General features: G+C 39.0%; 3 protein-coding genes across 3 annotated transcripts; 2 read left to right on the top strand and 1 right to left on the bottom strand.

The window, feature by feature from the left end:
• Positions 1–191: 191 nt before the first annotated feature.
• Positions 192–4,373, top strand: LOC113730123 (probable fructokinase-7). Its single transcript, XM_027254613.2, has 7 exons — positions 192–470; positions 1,375–1,592; positions 2,252–2,464; positions 2,554–2,751; positions 2,868–3,008; positions 3,336–3,452; positions 3,808–4,373. The coding sequence occupies exons 1-7, from the start codon at positions 449–451 to the stop codon at positions 3,940–3,942; spliced, it is 1,044 nt and encodes a 347-aa protein (XP_027110414.1). The 5' UTR covers positions 192–448; the 3' UTR covers positions 3,943–4,373.
• Positions 4,374–6,083: 1,710 nt separating this feature from the next.
• Positions 6,084–10,691, top strand: LOC113730122 (uncharacterized). Its single transcript, XM_027254612.2, has 7 exons — positions 6,084–6,655; positions 6,804–6,835; positions 8,147–8,244; positions 8,345–8,427; positions 9,222–9,299; positions 9,374–9,472; positions 10,156–10,691. The coding sequence occupies exons 1-7, from the start codon at positions 6,542–6,544 to the stop codon at positions 10,447–10,449; spliced, it is 798 nt and encodes a 265-aa protein (XP_027110413.1). The 5' UTR covers positions 6,084–6,541; the 3' UTR covers positions 10,450–10,691.
• A 3,776-nt stretch (positions 10,692–14,467) lies between these two features.
• On the bottom strand, positions 14,468–18,618 carry LOC113730121 (uncharacterized). The gene is made up of 5 exons (XM_027254610.2): positions 18,151–18,618; positions 17,552–17,953; positions 17,347–17,456; positions 15,873–17,066; positions 14,468–15,671 (listed from the first exon to the last, which is right to left on the bottom strand). The coding sequence occupies exons 2-5, from the start codon at positions 17,760–17,762 to the stop codon at positions 14,889–14,891; spliced, it is 2,298 nt and encodes a 765-aa protein (XP_027110411.1). The 5' UTR covers positions 17,763–17,953; positions 18,151–18,618; the 3' UTR covers positions 14,468–14,888.
• Between the last annotated feature and the right edge of the window lie 1,631 nt (positions 18,619–20,249).

Below are 20,249 nucleotides of genomic sequence, written 5' to 3'. Positions count from 1 at the left end.
AGATTTCCTTCCATTTTTCCTGTGGTTCATGCCAAGAAAAAAAAAAAAAAGGGGTCGACAACATTTGTTTTTTTTTTTTAAAGATAAACTAAACTTTAGCTGGACACATGATGGGCTGCGAAAAAGTTTTCTTCACAGTGCAATTCGTGCGTAGAAAAACCCGCCGCCCTGCAAGTTACGAATAGTAAGTGTAGAACAAATTGGAATTCCCTTCTTGTCAACTTCCAGGAACGAAACCCTGTCGCAAGATTTCTTTCCCCGTTTTCCCATTTCCCTAATTCAATAATTTCCTTTCTTTTTTAACCGACCAAGGCGATATTATTCCCTTTCTTCATTTCTTTTTCTTCTTTCTACTCAACACTGAACGCGAAATCTTGCTGAATATTCCCAAGTTCTTTAATTTTCCATCAATACTGCCTCCAAGGTTCTCTGTTATTTCGATCAAAACATGGCTGATAAGCCCATTTCAGGTTTTTTTTCTCCCCGCTCAATTAGTATTAAATACAGATACATGCATACGTCGAATGATGAAAAGATGTAATTTTTTGAATTTATTGGAGAACCTCTGTTTTTGGTGTTCCTTCTATCCGTGTTTGTGAATTCTTGAATATGGATTACAAGTGGTGTTCATAGTTTTGCACTTACTGAATAACATTATTATTGTTAGATAAAAGGGCTGTGGGTGAAGCATAGACTATTTGGTGGATCTTTATTTCCTTGTATTTTTGGATGGCTTTTTTTACGCGTTTACTCGTGAATCTGTCATCCTTCTTTGAAATCTTCGTACTATCACATAATTCTTGATTCTAGTTCATGCTCACGTATTATTCTCACCAATGGTAAATATTCTTGTTCCGTCTACTCTTCACTGTTACTCTTGTTCTGCTCTATCCAGTAGGGGTTTAACTTTTCGAGTTTATTGTCCCATGAATTAAATAGAGCCAAGAGCTTAAGTAAAGCTTGGACCTTTACGGTTTGAGCCCCTGTCAGTTTATCAATGAGCATTGCAGATTTACAGTGATAAAAAGTTTCTTGAAAACCTCAGGGTTGGTTTAATTTGCAGAGACGGTTTGTTTTGATTCCGTAACCACAGAAAGGGAATGTTTTGCGAGAAAAAGTTTACTGTTCATGAAAGTGTGACCTGGTGTTATGATCTTGACATTGCTACTGTTAGCATAAATTCTCAATGAAAACTCTAGAGTTCTAGATTTGGTCCTTGAATGTAGCAAAGAGAGTGTCTTGATATCTTGACCTCTTCAGTATGATTACGTTCCCTGTTGATTCTGCAATCTGATATACTGGTCTATAAACTCTTAAAAAGGAAGCTGATGTTGATCAATTAAAGCACTTATGTCATTATTTGGCTGGCTGCAGATAATTTGGAAAGGCTTTCCTTGAATTCGAATGGGGATTCTGTAGTGAAGAGCCCTTTTGTTTTGTGCTTTGGGGAATTGTTGATTGACTTTGTCCCGACAATTAATGGAGTTTCATTAGCTGAAGCTCCTGCCTTCAAAAAGGCTCCAGGTGGTGCTCCTGCTAATGTTGCTGTATGTGTGGCACGACTTGGAGGATCTTCAGCTTTTATTGGAAAGGTGAAATTTTCCTGTAAATTGATTGCATTGTGCACTTCTGTTTACATGTTCTCACTGTGTTTCCTCAGTATCAGTATCTTCATGCTTTCTCTGCTGCATGATTAATCTCCCATGTCGCATGTCTGTGGGCACGGTTTTGTGGTTTTATAGAAACTTAAGGCACATGGGACTGTCCATTCTGTAAACTTTTTTGTTAGTCCATATAAGTTACTTCATAGTATGCGTTACTTAGATGTGTTTGCTTGTCTTTGGGCATCATAAGGAACTACTAGTTTATTATAAACTTAAGTTGAGCTTCCTTTTCTCTTTTAAGTTGGGTAGGCACTTTATTAGGTGCTGATTTTTACAGATCTTGGCTATATGTGTACACCATATGCATTTCGAACCTAGATCTGCTATTCTAAATCGTTTTGATGTGTGCAGTTAGTTGGATGAGGCCAAGTAAATGGATTTGAGAGCTTTCATGATCCTTTTTTTTATGATATAGCGTGATGTTTTTGTTATTGTTAGTGGCATTATCTTTCTATTATTCTATGATATTTTCTTTTGAATTCTCAAAGTTATCTATTTACCAAATCGAAACCAAATTTTTATGCATTTGGATCTTTGTTGACTATATTCTTGTGAAGGGATGAAAATAATACTATTTGGTGTGACAGGTAGGAGAGGATGAATTTGGACATATGTTGGCTGATGTACTGAAAGAAAACAAAGTTGATATTTCTGGTATGAGGTTTGATTCCTCAGCAAGAACTGCGTTGGCATTTGTTACACTCAGAGCTGATGGTGAGCGTGAATTTATGTTTTTCCGCAATCCGAGTGCTGATATGCTTCTTCGGGAGTCAGAACTTGATATTGACTTAATTAAAAAGGTATTACTTCTAATTTCTTGCCTAAACTACTATATGCTACTTTTGGGAAGATTCTGTTTTGATTTATGAAGTTAAACATCCAATGGCAGGCAGCCATCTTCCACTATGGTTCAATTAGTTTGATTGAAGAGCCATGCAAGTCCTCACATCTAGCTGCAATGGCCATTGCAAAAAAGTCTGGGAGCTTACTGTCTTATGACCCAAATTTGAGATTGGCTTTGTGGCCTTCAGCTAATGCTGCTAGGGAGGGTATAATGAGTATATGGGACCAAGCAGATATTATCAAGGTATAAATTTCCCAAATGGTGGAACTTTTAGATCTGTGGGTGTATATAGGAGCATTTTTTCTGCCAATTTTTTTCTATGTTTCCTAAGAGTTTACTGGCCTCTTCTAATCTGGCAGATAAGTGAGGATGAAATCACATTTCTGACTGGAGGTGATGATCCTTACAATGATGATGTGGTATTAAATAAACTTTTTCATCCAAATTTGCAACTTCTACTGGTATCTGAAGGCTCACAGGGCTGCAGATATTACACAAAGGTGAACTTCAAATCACTCCATGCATCTACTGATCTCAAGTAAAGCATTCTGTAACCTAAGCCATTGTAAGACTTGCTAAGCCATAGCCGTGCTTGATTATAAAACAGATTACACATCAATTTTCCTGTTCATATCATTTCTTATTGCCTCTGAGATAAGGAGCAACTTCCTTGTGAACAGGACATTTTGATATCTTGGACTTAGTCTGCAATGTCTTAAGTTATACGCGTGCGTGTGTTTCAAGATAGTTTCTTGGATCAACTCAAATGTTTTCATGAAGTAACTGAGCTGCTGTGATATTGACATAAAGAAAATTCATTTTTACAGCAATTTAAGGGAAGAGTTCCTGGTTTGAAAGTCAAACCTGTTGACACCACGGGTGCTGGTGACGCATTTGTTGGTGGATTATTGAGCAGATTGGCTTCTGACCTAAATCTTTATCAGGTAAGCTGACATATGTGCAGTTAGATAAACGTTCAATGCCATTTAATACCGTTTACTTCTGAGGATTATTTAGACCCAGAATGTTTAAATTTATCATGCTGTATTTCATAACTTAACTGGGACCCCTCGTTCATGTCTTAGTTCTCAAAATGCAGATATCATTGCCAGTGCCTTTTCAAAGTTTCTACTTTCTAATTGTCAAATCAAATTTAGATTCATTTACTGATGAGCGACCAACAGTCATGGAACAATCCTATGATGCTCCACAATTGCCATCTATTAAAAGAATTACTACATCAATAAGGATAGAGCAAAAAATGGTTTAGATTAAAATATTCTTGTTGAATGTGGGCAGGATGAGAATCGGTTGAGGGAGGCTCTATATTTTGCCAACGCCTGTGGTGCACTAACCGTAACAAAGAATGGAGCTATCCCTGCCCTTCCAACAATTGATGAAGTCGAACGACTTGTAAGCGAGGTCGCTGCTTGAGTAGAATGTTATACAATTAGTCACTCTTATCCTGTTTCTCCTGCGTGGTTTGACTTGTTTAATGTAACTTGGTTCCGCTGCTGCGGCAAGCATGAGTTCCTCTTGACCTGCACTTGATAAATAGCGGTCTGCGATTCAGCCGTCGTAGAAGGGTAGCTGCAGAAGTTCCACCATTTTCCCTATTTTCGTGGAGCAGGGAGGGTCTTCGGTAAATGCTGTTTCTCCATCTTCCCGAGGAAGGAGGTAAAAAATCCTCTTCTTGCCTGCTGGTAGGTAAGAGACACAAGCTGATCCCGTCCTAGGGAAATTGGAAGTTCATTCAACATGAATGGATGGTGTAATCAACTGTAACTGTGGGACGGCATATCTACCAGTTCATGCATGCACTATAGTCAATTCTGATAAATTCCAGCATTTGTATGCTTGCAAAATCTCAGAACTATGGAAGCTCTAGCACTTGAAAAAGCAATGGTGCTTTTTGAGTGTGTGTTTTGTTGGTTACCGGTTAATGCTGGTCTGTTACGTGTTAACACTAGAAAAAATGGTCATTTAACTACTTTAGTACATCAATTAGGTTGTAGCCAGTGTTCCTTTAATCACCGTATGGGCTGATGAGTAGAAAAGGTTTTACCGTTTCTTTGATCTCGTAGCCAGAGAAAAGGTTCACTCATTTGGCTTATAGACAGACATTTAGAGGGGAAGAATTGAAGTTAGTAAAGCCATTTTCTGTCACTTAAATTTGAAAACGAGTAAATGACAGGCATACATTAACAACGTTACATTACCGATCGACTAATTTGAGAATCCATTTTTAAAAAAAATAATGCAGAATCGGTTAAAGCTCTAATATAATGCTGTATTGCCGATCGACCCTTTTTTTTTTTTTTTTTTTCCTTCTGTTTGAAAAAAAAAAAAGAAAAGAAAATGATAGCTCCTCCCACCTGGGATAATGAGAAAGAAAATTAAAAAAGAAAGAAAAAAGGGAAAAGAAATGCGGCTTTAATTAATAAATATAAATAATACTGTACTACTGACTCCAATCCGGGAAAATAGAAAAAAAAAACAAAATGGAAATTAACAATCACTCGCGCGCACGCACGGGCACGGCCATCTTGCTTGCGTTGCCAAATCCCAACCCAACGCCGTCGGCATGTGCATTTGCAATCAAAACGTGAAATTTAAATAAAACTTTATTTATTTATTTATTTATCACACGCAGCGGCCGGCGGGCAAAGGAAGAACGCAATAGTGGGATTGCGAAGAGAGAATAAGCTCTTTCCAGTTACCCAGTTATGAGTTGCCGTGGGCCGGATTTACAAATCAACTTGTTTGTACTTACTTCTAGTAATAGTCAATAATCAATAATCAATCTGGGTGGTGGTGGTGGCGGTACTGGGCTTCTTGTGTGCGTCGTCGGACGATCAGCAGCAGCGGTAATTTTAGTACATAGTTTTAATACACTTACAACAAATTTCATTTACTAAAAACAACTTTATTTTATTAGTATGCATTTCTAATTGCTTGTAACTAGGCTTATCTCATATTTAGTAACTTTTAGTGATGCTTAAATATGCTGTTAATTAGCTGATTGTTTAGAGATATTTTTTGTATATGATTGGTGCTGACAACATAAGCAGTTGTGTTACCCCTACAAATAATTATTCGTATTACTAATAGGGAATTTAAAAAGTGATATGTATTCTTTATAAACTTTGCTGCAAGAATCTGGATATATAATCATTTAACTAGTCGTTAGTATCCATCGTTGTTTCATGTATTGTTGTACATTTCATTCAATTACACTTACACCCATTGAATTTTGCTAAATCATAATAGTTTTTTTAATATTTTGTCATTCCTCTGTTAATATAACTTGGCAAGTAGCATGAGGGGCAAATCTGGTACAAATTTCTCATGTCACTCCTTAAAAATTTTTTTTAATGGTAACTTTTCTGGCATGGACTAAATCTGCAACACAAACCTTAAGTTCAAGGGTGGTAAGTGCTATTTTCTAAACCACAAGGGAGGTGTGTGCTAATATCAGAAACCTTAGGGGACGTTTCTGCAATTATCCCAAAAAGAAAAAAAGAAAAGAAAAGAAATGCTGCTTTAATAATTAATACTACTGACTCCAATCCGGGAAAATAGAAAGAAAAACAAAATGGAAATTAACAGTCACTAGCACGGCCATCTTGCTTGCGTTGCGAAATGCCCACCCAACGCCGTCGGCATGTGCATTTGCAATCAAAACGTGAAATTTAAATAAAACTTTATTTATTTATTTATTTTTTGGGGGCAGAAGTAGAGTGCATATTAATCACACGCAGCGGCCGGCGGGCAATGGAAGAACTCAATAGTGGGATTGCGAAGAGAGAATAAGCCCTTTCCAGTTACCCAGTTATGAGTTGCCGGGGCCGGATTTACAAATCAACTTGCTTGCTTATACTTACTTCTAGTAATAGTCAATAATCAATAATCAATCTGGGTGGTGGTGGTGGTGGTGGTACTGGGCTTCTTGTGTGCGTCGTCAGACGGACGATCATCCCTCCCATCATTGTCCATTCCTTCCTAAGATCTAACCCTTCCGTCTTCGTCCGATATGGCTGCCAATGTCAACCCCAATCCCACTCCTGAGGCCAATGCCGTTGCTATCCCCGAGATCGGACCCGATGGCCTCCGTCGAGAATCTCCTGTCATTGCCTACACCGAACAGGTAACTCCTTGCTTTCTCCCCCTCTGTACTGCTTTGAAATGTCAGCGTGTTTACTTGATTTTTGTTATTATTATTAGATATATATTTTTTGGTTTTGGATTCAAATTTACAAATTGAGTCTGGTTTTTGGTTTTGGGCGTTGTTTCAGAAAATCGAGGAAGAGCAGCTTCAATTGCAAAAGTATGTTCACTTTTTTGCCCATCCCACTCCGTTCTCTACTTGCATTGCTATTAAACTCTCTCTCTCTCTTTGTTTTCATGCTTGCGTTTCTATCATTCTCTCTCTAGATTTTTTGCTATTTCAGTTTTCTTCTTCTTATGATTCCGTTTCCATACTAGAACACTTTTTGTTTCATCTGTATTTGAGCTTTGTTTTTTCCTTTCTTCAAAGTTTGTTCTTCTATCTTACTTCTTAATATGTTTTGTAGTTGCTTTAGGGTTAGTCAAACTTTTACCTGAATGAAACATTTCTCCTCCTCCATCGTGTCCTACATTTTATCTTATTTGAATCGTTCCCCTTATTGCAGTGTCCGACCGTAATTAACCTGAGTTTGACTCAGAAAAACTGTATTTAGCAGCTTTAATTGGAAAGAAGAACGTTATAAACAATAAATAGAAAAGGAAAAATGGCCTTTCACCCAGACCCTTAGCTGATGTAGGTGATTCGTTGTTATCAATAACCTCATCATTTAAATTCTCTCCCTGCTTGCATATCTGTGGCACTATTCATAGTTGCTTTCCCTATGGGGGTGGGGTTAATCAACAAATGATTAAGAGTCTGAGAGTAATTGGATATATTAAATCGATGACCCTGATAACTAAGTCGAGCTCTTGCTTCATTTCTTGAAAGGTGTCCATCCAGATCCATAGAAGGGGTTCTCACGAGTGATTCTTCACCATACTTGTACCTATTTCTTTTTTTCCTCTCACCTATCAATTCAACTGTCATTTTAGAGAGATACGTTATGCTTCTTTCATGCCTTCTACTAATTTTTCTCTCTCATCTCTCATCCATTCTACCAACTAATCTAGTGCATCCGTCTTGTAGTGTTTAGTGAATCTATTTCCCCTTTTATAAACTCATATTTTTCTGTTTATCTTACTCCACACTGACCAAGCTAATCCCAACTTTCTGTTTCCATGGGATATCAGATTACTGCAAGCATCTCTTTCCAGTGCCCAATAAATGTCTATAAGTATTAGAGAAGCGCCTTAGGTTTGATATCTTGACAAGGGGAGATTGGTTAAGAGTGTAAAATTTTTTCTCTTTTGAATCTTTGCCTACGGTTTGAATAAGGTTAAGACATGTTTTAGTTTGGGTTCATAAGTACCATACCTCTTTCTTGCTATGCTGTGATGGATCTATAAGACATCCAAGGCTACCCGGCTGCTTTGTGCAAATAGTATCTGTTATATCTTGCATCATCTTCATAGCTGAAATTTTCATGTCAGTTATTTTTACTCCTCTGTGGTATATATATTTTTTTCTCAGGTACATTCAGGAAAACTATTCCAAGATTCGAGATGTTGAACGAGAATTGGCAAATCTTTCCATGGAGATGAAACTTACATCTGGCCCAAAAAAAGCAGGTCAAATGTGCTGTCATTGATACTTCTTATACTTCTGGAATATCTTTTGAAGCATTTAGCTGACTGGCTATGTTCTTCTCATGGATCAATACTACATCAGCTCTTGAGCACATGAGAAAGAAGATAGAAATCTCGAATGAGAAAATTCGTCTTGCTAGGCAAAAGGAGGAACTTGCAAGAAAGGTTTGTCTTTTTTTGATGAATCATTTTAAGTGGATACTAACATAGTGCGTGTTCCATCTGATATGTGATTCATTTGGCTTACATCTCTTTGCTTCAAAACATGCTCATCTTGTATTTTTGTTTTGGAAACTATATTCTGATTTTTGATATTTTTGTGCCTAATGTTCTCATGAAGTCTCTTGCAGTCAATTGAGGAACCACTTTTTCTAATATTTATTCCATTCAAATAGATCCCCTCATATAACACTGTTGTAATTTATTTACTGTCAAAAGTTAGCGATCTTCTGTCTTGAACTGGAAGATTAAGGAACAAACTGGTTAGTGACAAGAGGAAGACTTGAATTATGTAAGTTCATGCCAATAACTTGTTGGCTGTCATTTGGTTCGAGTGTCAATATCATAAGCTGCTAAACTGCTTGGCACACCTTGAGTAGGCATGAAATGTGCAGCAATTCATCCAATATGTTAAAAGGGGTTTCATAATCCAAAGCATTGTTTTTCTCATTTAGTTGCTTTGATCCGCAAAACTAATTAGCTAATTGAGACTATTCAAAAACTTGTCCTTGTCCAACTATAATCTGGATTGATCTCTTGGAGGGAATAACTCTGTTTTTCTTTTCCCCCTACCATTTGGTGGCTTTGTTTTTCAAGTGGGGGCTGAACCCTTCGCTTTTCATGTTTTCCATGAGTGAGACCTTAGAATCAAATGGATCCTAGTGCTGGATATCCTCAACCATTTCTCCTATTAGTTATAAAGCTTTCTTCTGATCATGCTATCACGTTTTGAATTTCAGGCTTGGGAAGAAGCATCAAAGGCAGTAAAAGATGAGGAAGCATTTAAGCAGAAGCTTTGCGAAGATTTGAATAACCTGGTAGATGTTATCACTTGTTGCATTGAAATTTCCTTAACATTCCCTGCCCTGTTGAATACAATTTTTCTCTGCAGGTACAAGAGAGTAGTAATGCTCAATTAGCTAGACTAGAGGAATTGAAAAGGCGGCTGGAAGCTCTGAATCCTAGCAGATCATCCGCATCTGTCCCAATTGTGAGTTCTTTTGCTTTAGTGTTGTTTCTTGGGAGGTGATTTGACTGTTCTGAAATTTCAATGCCATTCAAGCAAGTCTGTTTCTTCAAAAACTTTTTTTCATAATTTTAAATCCTTTTGGGCAAGTTTCTTGAAGGTTGAGTGGTATTAGGAGAATTCTTAGCTTTCCTATTTATTGCAGAAATCTTGAGGGAGTTCAGGGGTGAGAAATACTATCTTGGAAAGTACAATAAGATGCTGTTGCTTTCAGCTAAAAGCCAAAAACCATATTCCTTGATGCAGTGTTTGCTGAGTATACACATGTATATGCTGTGCGTGACATGTTTATGTATTCTTCTGAAGTTTGAAGTGTATTAATCTATCACAGACACGATGATATTAGGTAGCCCACATGGTGATGCAGTAATTACCCAAAGTAGCAGGGTATACTTCACACATTTGGATGAAAATATAAACAAGTTAGTGGACTTCTGTTCCTTTTATGGGTAGTAGCACTATAACTGGTTCAGGTTGGAAATTCTTGATGTTTTAGAACCTTCATCTTTTTGGGGCTACTGTAAAATTCAAGGAGCTCTTTTTAACATGAATTTGGTTGCGTTACAAGTGCAATTCATGTGGATGCATATAATTACATGTTGACATCCATGAGGCATCCTTCTTAATATGGCTAAATTCTTATTCAGGATGGTGTTCCATTGGAACATTCACCCAGCAATAGAACTGAAGATGCTGCCTTAGGTACAGCTAGTGTGCAAGTAGCTAATGGATCTTCTGGACAGATATCTAGTCAAGGTAATGCAGGACATGGTCCAATAACAAATGGAAACCAAGGGCTTCCTGCATACAATGAAGGTAGAGGGAAGAAAAAAACTGTGCTACAAGGGAGGGGAAAGGGAATTGGAGCAGTACCCAAGGGTAGAGGTTCTGCAGCACCTGGGTGGACTGGGGCGGGTTTTGATGTTGATGGTAGAAGTTGAGACCAGGATTTCATGTATCTTTTTTTAGTGATCAGTATAGAGAGACTAGCTGACTTTCAATCAGGTACGGTATTCATACAAGAATTGTTTATAGTTTTAAAGATGATGCTTTTTCTGGTACTATTTTGATATAGAAACTGTTGTCAGCGAGTTTTCCGGCTTGGCAATATCTGTGAACCAGCACATTTGTCCCTTCATGGACACCAATTATATTTATTGAATGAGATGCATATAAGGTTCAATTTTGGGTGATTCACGCGTATATCTGGTTTATAGGCAATAATTGACAGATTTCCAAATATACCACAGGTTTACTGTGAGTGATGAAGAACCTCTTGCTTTCAGTGCCAATAATAATTTGACTGTGTTTCTGGGTTCAGTTTCTTCTAAAGCATTGTACCATAATAATCGTGTTTATACTTCTTACCAGATTGTCCTAATGTTTCCAGGGCATTTTCTTAAAAATCTGCAGAACCATGTTTAATGCCACTGGTAAAAGATTAATCCTGTGCCAAGCAGATGATTACATGGAATTTACATCATATCAGTTTCACATATTTAATGACTTATTTGCTTATATGAGTCTTGTCTTTTGTTTTAGCGCATGATAGTATCGTTTCATGTGCTAACTTGATGCAATGAAATGTTTTGGCGTGATGAGCCTGACCACCCGCAGGAGGCAGAGGAAGCTAATTATATCCTCTGATCTAACCCTGCATAAACTCATTTTCTTGTAAGAGGATAAGTCGGGCCTCGGGGAGACATATACTGGAGTGCGTTATTATGTCCTGCAGTCGGTAATAATTTCAGACAGACATGGTAGTATTATATGCAGCTGCGTGATGGCAACAACGTCAAGTGGTTGAAGAACCTTAATACTGACACGTGACAGGCTGTATGACCTCAACGTTTCAAGAGACCGTTGATTACTTGGAAAAGTCTCTGTGAGGTTTCAAAATTTCGCACTGCTACGACTGGCTGCACCTAAGTTCACTTGAGTTCAGATAATTATGTGGGCACAAATGACAATTTTAGTTACCATTCACCGTCTTGTTTGCACATACGTCTGCAACTACCTGAGTGCCAGTACGGGGAAGATTTCTACACATTAACTGTGAGAAAATAGTAATCCAAACAGATTCCTATGGATCCCTTCCCCTCAAAATAAAGAATTCTTGTGCTCATAATGTCGAGCAGCGGACATGCGTATGGTAGTACTGGACTACACTAATGAAATGAATTGATTTCACAAGTCGCATTAGGAAATGGGCATTCTAGGACTAGCTCCATCGTGGTCAACAATTATCTTCTGCATGCAAAATCAAGGGAGATTCCATAATGTGATATACCATATCGTGGTATGGTAAATCACATTGTAAAAATAAGAGCGTCACCAACACAAAAAAAAAAAAAAAAAAAAAAATCGTTAGATATTGCAAATATGGTACAGGACATGGACATGGTAGGTGATACCCTGAAACAATTATTAACCTTTGCAACAAAGAGAAGTACTAGTACCGGTGGGATTGGATGATGTTTTTAGCGATTCTGGACCCATCAATCGCTTACCTGAATTTAAGAGCCCTTTCTTTTCGGCGGTAATTTGGTAGCCCTTTCAAAATACAAAAGCTATAATATGATACGGAACCTAAAAAATAATCAGTTGAGGATGGAAGTAGTCGTTTACCCAAACAAAAAAACTTCAAATTTTTTAATAAGCCTAAAAGTTTTGGTAGTACTAGCGGTTTAAAGGAGAGAACACTTGGAACTAAGCTCCTGGATGCTGCAGTAGCTATTAAACTGGTCTTGTGCAAAGCCTTAGAACAACGTTGGGACAAAATCAAAATTTTGTCCCACAACAAAGCGTTACTGAGACAGCTTAAGCATCCGAGCTCACCTGACAGCTGCCTAACAACTCTGGTTGATGACATTAGTGCTTTACAGAATATGTTTCGCATGTGCTCTTTTGAGCTGGCTAGTGAAGGAAATTTATTAAGATGTAAAAGGTTAAGTTCATATGTCTTAGGCATTTTTTTGGATGAGGAACGTCTCTTTCCTCAGTGCAATTGAGCACTAATTGTAAAGTTTCTCGAGCCTTTGCTCGCACCTGTATACTCCTTTTAGTCAATGGAAAATCTTATCGTTTCGTAAAAAAAAAATAAAAAAAATAGCGGTTTAAAATTTCCATTATTGCTGAATGAAAAGGTGTAAGCGCTTTAAACTTTAAAGCGCTACTCACTTTTCTCCAGTCTGAACCGGCATCAAAGTTTTGTGGAGTGCCACTAGTCTACTGCCAAGCAAGTACCCGACATCATTCAAAGTGATGAAGCTAGTTCGACCAATCATCGAACTCTACTCCTACTCCTACTACCCGTCTCTTTCCTCAAATTATCATGAGCCAAAACAACGTGACTGATTTTTCTTCGTGTTGATATGACTGATCCACATTGATTGCTTGTGATCGACATTTGCATCTTATTCAGCAATAGCATCAGAATGACCCATTTTGGACACACTCTATTAGTATATGACTGGTAAATTTGAAAGTAGATATCGTCTATAAGAAATTTCATCTAGCAACTAATCCAAGATAGAAAAAAAAAAAAAAAAAGTTTACCCTGTATCCTATATTATTAGTTTATCAATTTAATACAAAACGAGGCATAGATATTTACCAGCTAGCGTACATTTGGGGCTTTAGTAACCAATCAATGTTTTTGAACTCCAATTGGAAAAGCTTTCTGTTCACTGTCCGATTGGTTCAGCTACGATTCAATTGATTTTTTGAATTAATAATCGAACTAAATCAAAAGCGTAGCTGATTCGTAGCTCGAACCTAATGACCAGATCCGATTTTCAAAGCATTGCACCAATAATAACTTGCAAAAATGCGTGAGTACTACTAGCAATAGCCAATAGTTAGTGCCTTGGAAAAATTGCCACCTCTCACGTCTTTTGCCATCTTGGCGAGCATAACACCACCAAACAAGTGGACTGCACGGTCTTCGAAGAGGACTCGTTTGAAAAACTAACGACTGATCAAAACTGGTGGTGCTGATGAAAAGCATGAAACTTTCCTCAATTAAACCCCCGAAGCACGGTGACGCAGCAGCTGTCTCAGGTTAGCGGCGTTCAGTCTCAGGGATACATTACCATTACCACCTTGAAAGAAATACAAATACCCTACTCTTTTGTGCCGCTGCTTTGACGCGCAGCCTTCGTCACCCGACCACATTTCTCTGTTATTGGGACAAGAGACTATATGGTTCTTTCCTTCCTAATAATTAAATATTCTTTTGATCATTCCTCTCTTTTGCCACTGTAGGATGTACGTACAGCGTCGCACGGCCCATGTACACCGTACCGTGGTTATATATGTACTGCAGTGTTAGTTATGCTCTACTTATAAGAGGGAAAACTGGTGCATTCCGAAGCAAATAATAACCGGATTCGGAAGAAAGGATAAATGGGGAGACAATTAAGTGTATGGTGAGTGCATCACTTCACAGTCACATGCATGATTGATTAATACAATATCGAGTCAGAAATGCGAACTGAGTTGTGGGGGGCCCTGTGTTTATAGTTTTTGGTCTGTGAATCTGTTGGTTTTGAATTAAGAATCGAGTAGTGGGGATATATTATTATTACCCAGATGATACCAGACAACCTTAAAGTTGCTATTCCACTTCGTTTTTCCTCCTCGATCCTTTACTCTGTATCAAGTTAGCAAGGGAAAAGAAGCACAAGCTACCTTAGTTTTTGTTGGTTTTCTTTTCATTAAAAACATCCGGAGGTTTAATTTCTGGTCTTTAATTCAACACTAACCGTCCCGTCTGCATTCTGCTGTATTATTTCCACCGAAATTACTGGCTTGCATCCATCCATTTGTCTCGTCTCGTTGGCACTAGTTTCCAGAACTGGGAATCAAATCATTGAGATTCCCTTTTATAACGCCCCCTGGAAAGCTTTAAAAGAGTGACGTGACACAGGTGTTCTTTTTCCAATGGTGGCGTAGAAGAAGAAGAAGAAATACTCGTACGATGATTTATTATTCGGAGTACTTCAGAGACATCATCATCAGTAGTGATTAATAGAAAAAAATATCACTGGACTAAGTAAGGTTCTGAGCGAGCGGGAGCGGAGCTTGGGCCTACAACTACAAGCCCTTAGTTTCATTTTGAACTCATTATACAATTTACAATTACAAGTCCGTCCCCCGAATCCGAATCCGAATCCGAATCCAACAGGAGATGAGGTTATGGGAATGGGACCCCAAAATCAGCCAATAATGGCATCTGCTCACGTGAAGGGACCATGTGACCTCCGTCAGACCTTGCTCTTATTCGGTCTCTCACCCGCCACTGTTCCCTACGGACGTGCCCCTTCCCACTTCTCAGCTCTCAGCTCAGCTCAGGTGGTCCCTCCCTCCAACCAACCGACTAGCCGTAAGCCGCCGCCGCCGCCGCCGCCGCCTCCATTGCCGTTTCATGCACCAGCGACTCCAGGATGCCACGTTCAATCTCCGATACTATCTCCTCTCCTTCTTCTTCTTCTTCTTCTCCTTCAAATGATTCTCTTCCCAGCCGGAAATCCGCGTCCACCAGTGCATCTATGTCTTCTAGAACCTGACAGTTAGCCGAAGGAAACTTGTTGATTCTGGAGCACAACGTGTCAATCAACTCTGACCCGTACATTTGACCACGCGGCCGCAGGTGGCAGCTTGGCTTCATGCATAGATAGGGCTTGAGAATTTCTGCTAGCAGCTCGTCCACCAATTGGAAAACCAGCCTTCTGTTGGACCTCAAGGTCAAGTTGGAAGGGCTTGTGGAGGTGGAAACAGGGGCGGTTAATGTGGTGGGGTGAAAAAGTTCGATGTAGTGAAAGATGGAAGGGTCCAGAGGGCGAGACGGGGAGTACCATTTGGCCAGGGCCACTGGGGTACTTTTGTCTATACCCGTACGCTTTAGTATTCTTTGGATGTAGCACTGATATTCCGCTACGGATGCTTCTGCTTTATCACCGATACCGGGGGAGGTGGAGGTTAAGATGGTAGAACTTCCGTTGCGACGACATCTGTCATCTTGGATGTTTTCTTGAGTAATGGCGGTGAGTATGTGCGTCGCCTCTTTCTCCTGTTGCTCCTGCTTGTCGTACGACTGGCTCGAACAACTAGATAATTTTTGTTTGCGCCTTTTCCACGTTTCAGCATCAGGTGCCTGTGGCTTTTTTTTTTTTTTTTTTTTAATTTTTAATTTTTTGGCCCCCATGACGCAAGTCGACAAACTAAAACTTAGTAAGAAGACCTCCAAAAGTTTAAACTAAAAAAAAAAAAGAAAAAGAAAATATATGTACTGAGAACTAAAGCAGAAGAAGAACGTCAAAGATGGTTTTATTGTGGCAGTAATTAATTATTTATTTTTTACCTGTTTATCACGTACTAATTTGGTTGCTGGAAAAGGGATGTCTTTCTTGACAGGTAAGAGGGTTGGGGCCGCAGTACTGCAGTTGAGAAGGTCATGGGAAAGTGGAGTCTTCTTGCATTTCTTGTCTGCGACGTTTCCTTTGTTTGCGGTCGCTGAACGAACGAATGGCTCTTCTTTTTTGTTCCTAATGCCATCGGAAACTTGCAGAGGCTTTTTCAGACGGGAGGTGTATTTCTGGCTGGCAATGGCATCCTTCTTGCATTTTTTGACTGCTGGGGAGTTTTGTTGGTGATTTGGTAAATGCTCTTGTAGACTCGGAGCAACTTGAGGAATTGGCTTGGACAACGGGGAGAGCCTTGGAGAATGTTGCGCAGACTGAGTGCTATTGACAACTGGGGGCTTGTTCTTGGGATAATAATAATAATATTCCGAGAGCCTCGGAGAGCAAGATGGTGTTGATTGCTTGACTTGGCTAGAATCATCGCCAACTAGTGCTCTTGTTAAGGCCACCTTGTTGTTATTATTAAATGGTTTGTTGGGTTTGAGGAGAACAACGTGTTCGTCATCATCCCTTGGCTGCTCCACCCTGCTCATGACTCTGTTGGTTATGTCGAGCCCTACTTTTCTGCTTACCCTGTCCTTCACTTGCTTCACAATCTGCCTGGCATAATGACCGCTCCTTCTGCAATTTTCATCTTCTCGTCTGGACTCTGATATCCTCCGGGCCAATTTCCTTGCTGTGTAAGCTGAGAATTCAAGCTCCTCGCCCATAATGTTCTCTTTGTTGCTGATTTGAAGGGATAGCCTGTGTTCCGCATCTGACCTCCTTGCTGACGATATTCTAGGTGTCTCAGGCAGAGAAAGAGTACCCGCGGTGAAGTCATTCTCCGGAAAACTTCTGCTGCTGTTGTTGGCACTGCATGAACGTCGTCTGTAGACGAGGGATTGTTCCCTTCTCTGACTTTGTGCTTGAGGATGCATGTGGGAGCTTGTTAGAGAATTTAGAGTTGAGGCAGCATTAGAAGAACTCTCAGGAAGTTGATCCAGGCCCATTAGTCTAGCAACCAGAGTTGGAGTTTTGGCCCCAGGGGAGCTGCTGCTGCAATCGGATAATAAATCATCCGTCCTTGCTTTTGAAATTGAGACTCTTGGCGATGATTTGCTTTCACAACTTGTCCTAATTTGAATGTTCACCTGGATTTCCAAAATCCCGTCATCGTAGAGATGTGCCATGCATCAAATATCCAATTATCCAACTACTACTATATCTATATATCCAATTATCCAACATAATAATTAACATTATCAACTTCTTTAGTTACACACACACCCAAAAAAATTACTAATAGTACTATAAAACATGCCGTTTTACTTCATTATCTCTCTCTCATTTTAATGCTACATATTTAAGTATTCACAACTAGCAGGATAAAATATAGTGTAACGGAAAAGCATTAATTAGTATCATGTCTACCGGGATGTTCAAATTTTCTTGTCGCTTCATGGAGGATGCCAATGAACTTGCAGCTTCCTTGTCCTTGGAAGGCTCCTCCAACTCTAAGCTGTTTCTTGGTGCTTCTAGCCCTGCAGGTTGGCGATAACAGGTTAAAACGATACGAATAATTCCTCTGAAACAAGTGCTTATGCAAACAAGGATGGAGAACCAGCAGAGGGAGGACCTCCGCAGATGGTTGGTTTGTCTTGCAAGAAAGGGGCAGGCCTGAAAGAAGCAAGCGGAAGATGATGCAAATCAAAGAGTTGAAGTACAGCACACATGCATCCCGTGGGGGCTTCTCTTTCAGCTCCGCTTCCTCCTCCTCCCGATGATTTTCCTTTTCTGGAGGATTTACTCCTGTGACCTCCACCCCAGGACAGCCATTCTTTGCCCATGACCGCAGATCTCTCTCCCCTCCCCAACTTTTCCTTTTCTTGGACTAGCTTTTTTGTACGGAGAGAAAGAAGGAAGCTGGGAAAAGCTTCCGACCAAGTTCAGAAAATGAGAATGAAAACGACACAAGACACGGAATAAACTGATAGTCTTAACGACTTGACTATTCGCACTTCACGGATTGGATAAAAACCTGTACATTAGAAAAAAAAAAAGAATGTAAATTAAATCAAATTAAATCGACTGCTGAGGAAGCCAGGAATGTGGATCCAAGATGCATATAGCTTGGCCATGCACACACAGGATGAAAACGAAGTTTGGACTATGAATAAGGATTCAACCTGTTATTACCAAAAAAAAAAACAAACAAGAAGAAGAAGAGGATTCAACCTGTTATTGCCTTATGTGGTTCTGCAAACTCTCTGGGAATGGAGTCTGACTGACCACCTGTCGATCCAACAGACTAACACTAACAGTTGTTAGTATATCATCTCACCAGTACTAACTCCCAAGCGTTACCGGGACCAAGGACCGCGGCAGGGAACCAGCTCTCTCTCTCTCTCTCTCTGAATTCTCGGGAATACAAATGCAAGGGATGACGATAGATAGATATGACCAGCCAGTCCCCTTTTTACTACTATTAGTTTTTTGCCCCTCTCTCTCTCTGAGCTCGGCGGACGATGCAGGAAAGGCTCCACTGCTCTTTCCTTTAAATACTACTGCTACTATACCTACTTGTAGCAGCAGTAGTAGCACTACTTACCATATAGTGATGGGTGGTTAGTTGGGGATCTCTGCAATATTCGGTTTTTTTTTCTCATCATGACGTCTTCATTTCATTTCTCTTCCCCATCCTCCTCCTCGTCCTTCCTCGTTTAAAACCACCATGGACCTGTGAGCGTTACAATTCAAACCAAGCCAACATGATGTCATTTTTGTAATTTTCCGATATTTAGCTAAGTGCATGAAGTCATTTTTGTACACTAATATAAAAATTTATATAGAAATTTAAAATAAATACTCGGAGTTAAGACATGTACAAAAGTTGCCGGCTTTTGAAGTGTCTTCGCAGAGTCCATTTATCGAAACACTCATACAAAAAACTGTGAGTTATGAAAGGGGAGTTAAGACATGTACTCTTGCAATCAGACGTGGTAGAAAAGACGTTTCATTTCTACCCGAAAATTAATAAATGCAAGAAAAGACATTTCATTAATAAAAGAATGAAATCTACTGATAGTGAAAAGCTCTTTAAAGCATAGTTATTAAACCCGACCCGGAGGGGAACCCGGCGAAAGAGATGGGTGAACGGGTTACTGGTTCAACCAGTGGGTGAGTGGTTCAACCGGTGGGTCACGAAATATATTTAAATATTCTGTTTCATAATTTTTGATATGGTTAAAACTATAATAAATTATGTCATAGTAAATGCTCAATTAGTCTAATTTATTATAGAATCATTAATTCTTATAAGAATTAACAAAACCTAAATGCAATTAGTAATCCATCAAATTTCAAGAATAAAATTTTATCTAAATATAATTATCTAGTTTATTTATGAATTTTAAATGCAAAGAATTATTAGGAACGATATTTGCCTTTAGAATGAATTATGTGATATGTTATTTTTTAAATTCATTTCATAATTGGTGCAGCGGTTGTTGCATTTCCTTCAATACAAGAGGTCGTTGGTTTGAAACTTCATTCCAGCATCTTTCCTCCAAACATTTTTAACATGCAAACCCGGTTTCCTATAAAACCGGACGGTTCTTCGGGTTTGACCGGTTGAACCGCCGGTCCGTTGAACAGTCAACGGTTTAGTTGTCAAAACGATCCAATTAGCTAACCGGCCCGGCTCAATGTCCGGTTCACCGGGTTGACCGGTCGAACCGCCGAGCCGGGCCGGGTTTAATAACTATGCTTTAAAGAGTCGGTACAAGTTTAGCAGAAATACTTGTTTGGAAAGGAATTTTTCATTAAAAAAATTCCTATGTTTTCTGTGAAAAAATTTTTCATCATTTTTTTACCTTACATATATCAAATCGCTACAGTACAATTTCTTCAAATACTTCAGAAAATTGCAATCCAAACACAAAACTCGTAAAAATATCATATCTTATTGACCATACCCCAAACACGAGATAAGTAACTTAAATCCAGAACCACGTCTTCCCTCCATTTTTTTTAATCTGGTCCTCTCTCTTTTTACCGACTTCAAACATAACTTAAAAATCACGGTTGGTAGAAAATGCATTTCATTAAAAAAAGAGTAAATCTAATAATGGAGGAAAAAAGAAAAAGGGTCTTTAACTAAATGAGGAAAAACTATAAGGCCATTATTAGGTAGTGCAATTAACAGGCATGACATGGGGAAATAAAATTTAAAGATTGACGAAATGAAGTCATGCGCATAACATATTTCTTATTCAAAAATGTCCTACAAGTAAGAGGCAATGTGCTACCCCCCTTGGAATATGGATCTCTAAATA

This window comes from Coffea arabica, chromosome 2e (genome assembly GCF_036785885.1).
Source record: "Coffea arabica cultivar ET-39 chromosome 2e, Coffea Arabica ET-39 HiFi, whole genome shotgun sequence".
Taxonomy (NCBI): Eukaryota; Viridiplantae; Streptophyta; class Magnoliopsida; order Gentianales; family Rubiaceae; genus Coffea; species Coffea arabica.
Note: the sequence above shows the minus strand (reverse complement) of the source record. Positions and strands in the feature narration are given on the sequence as shown.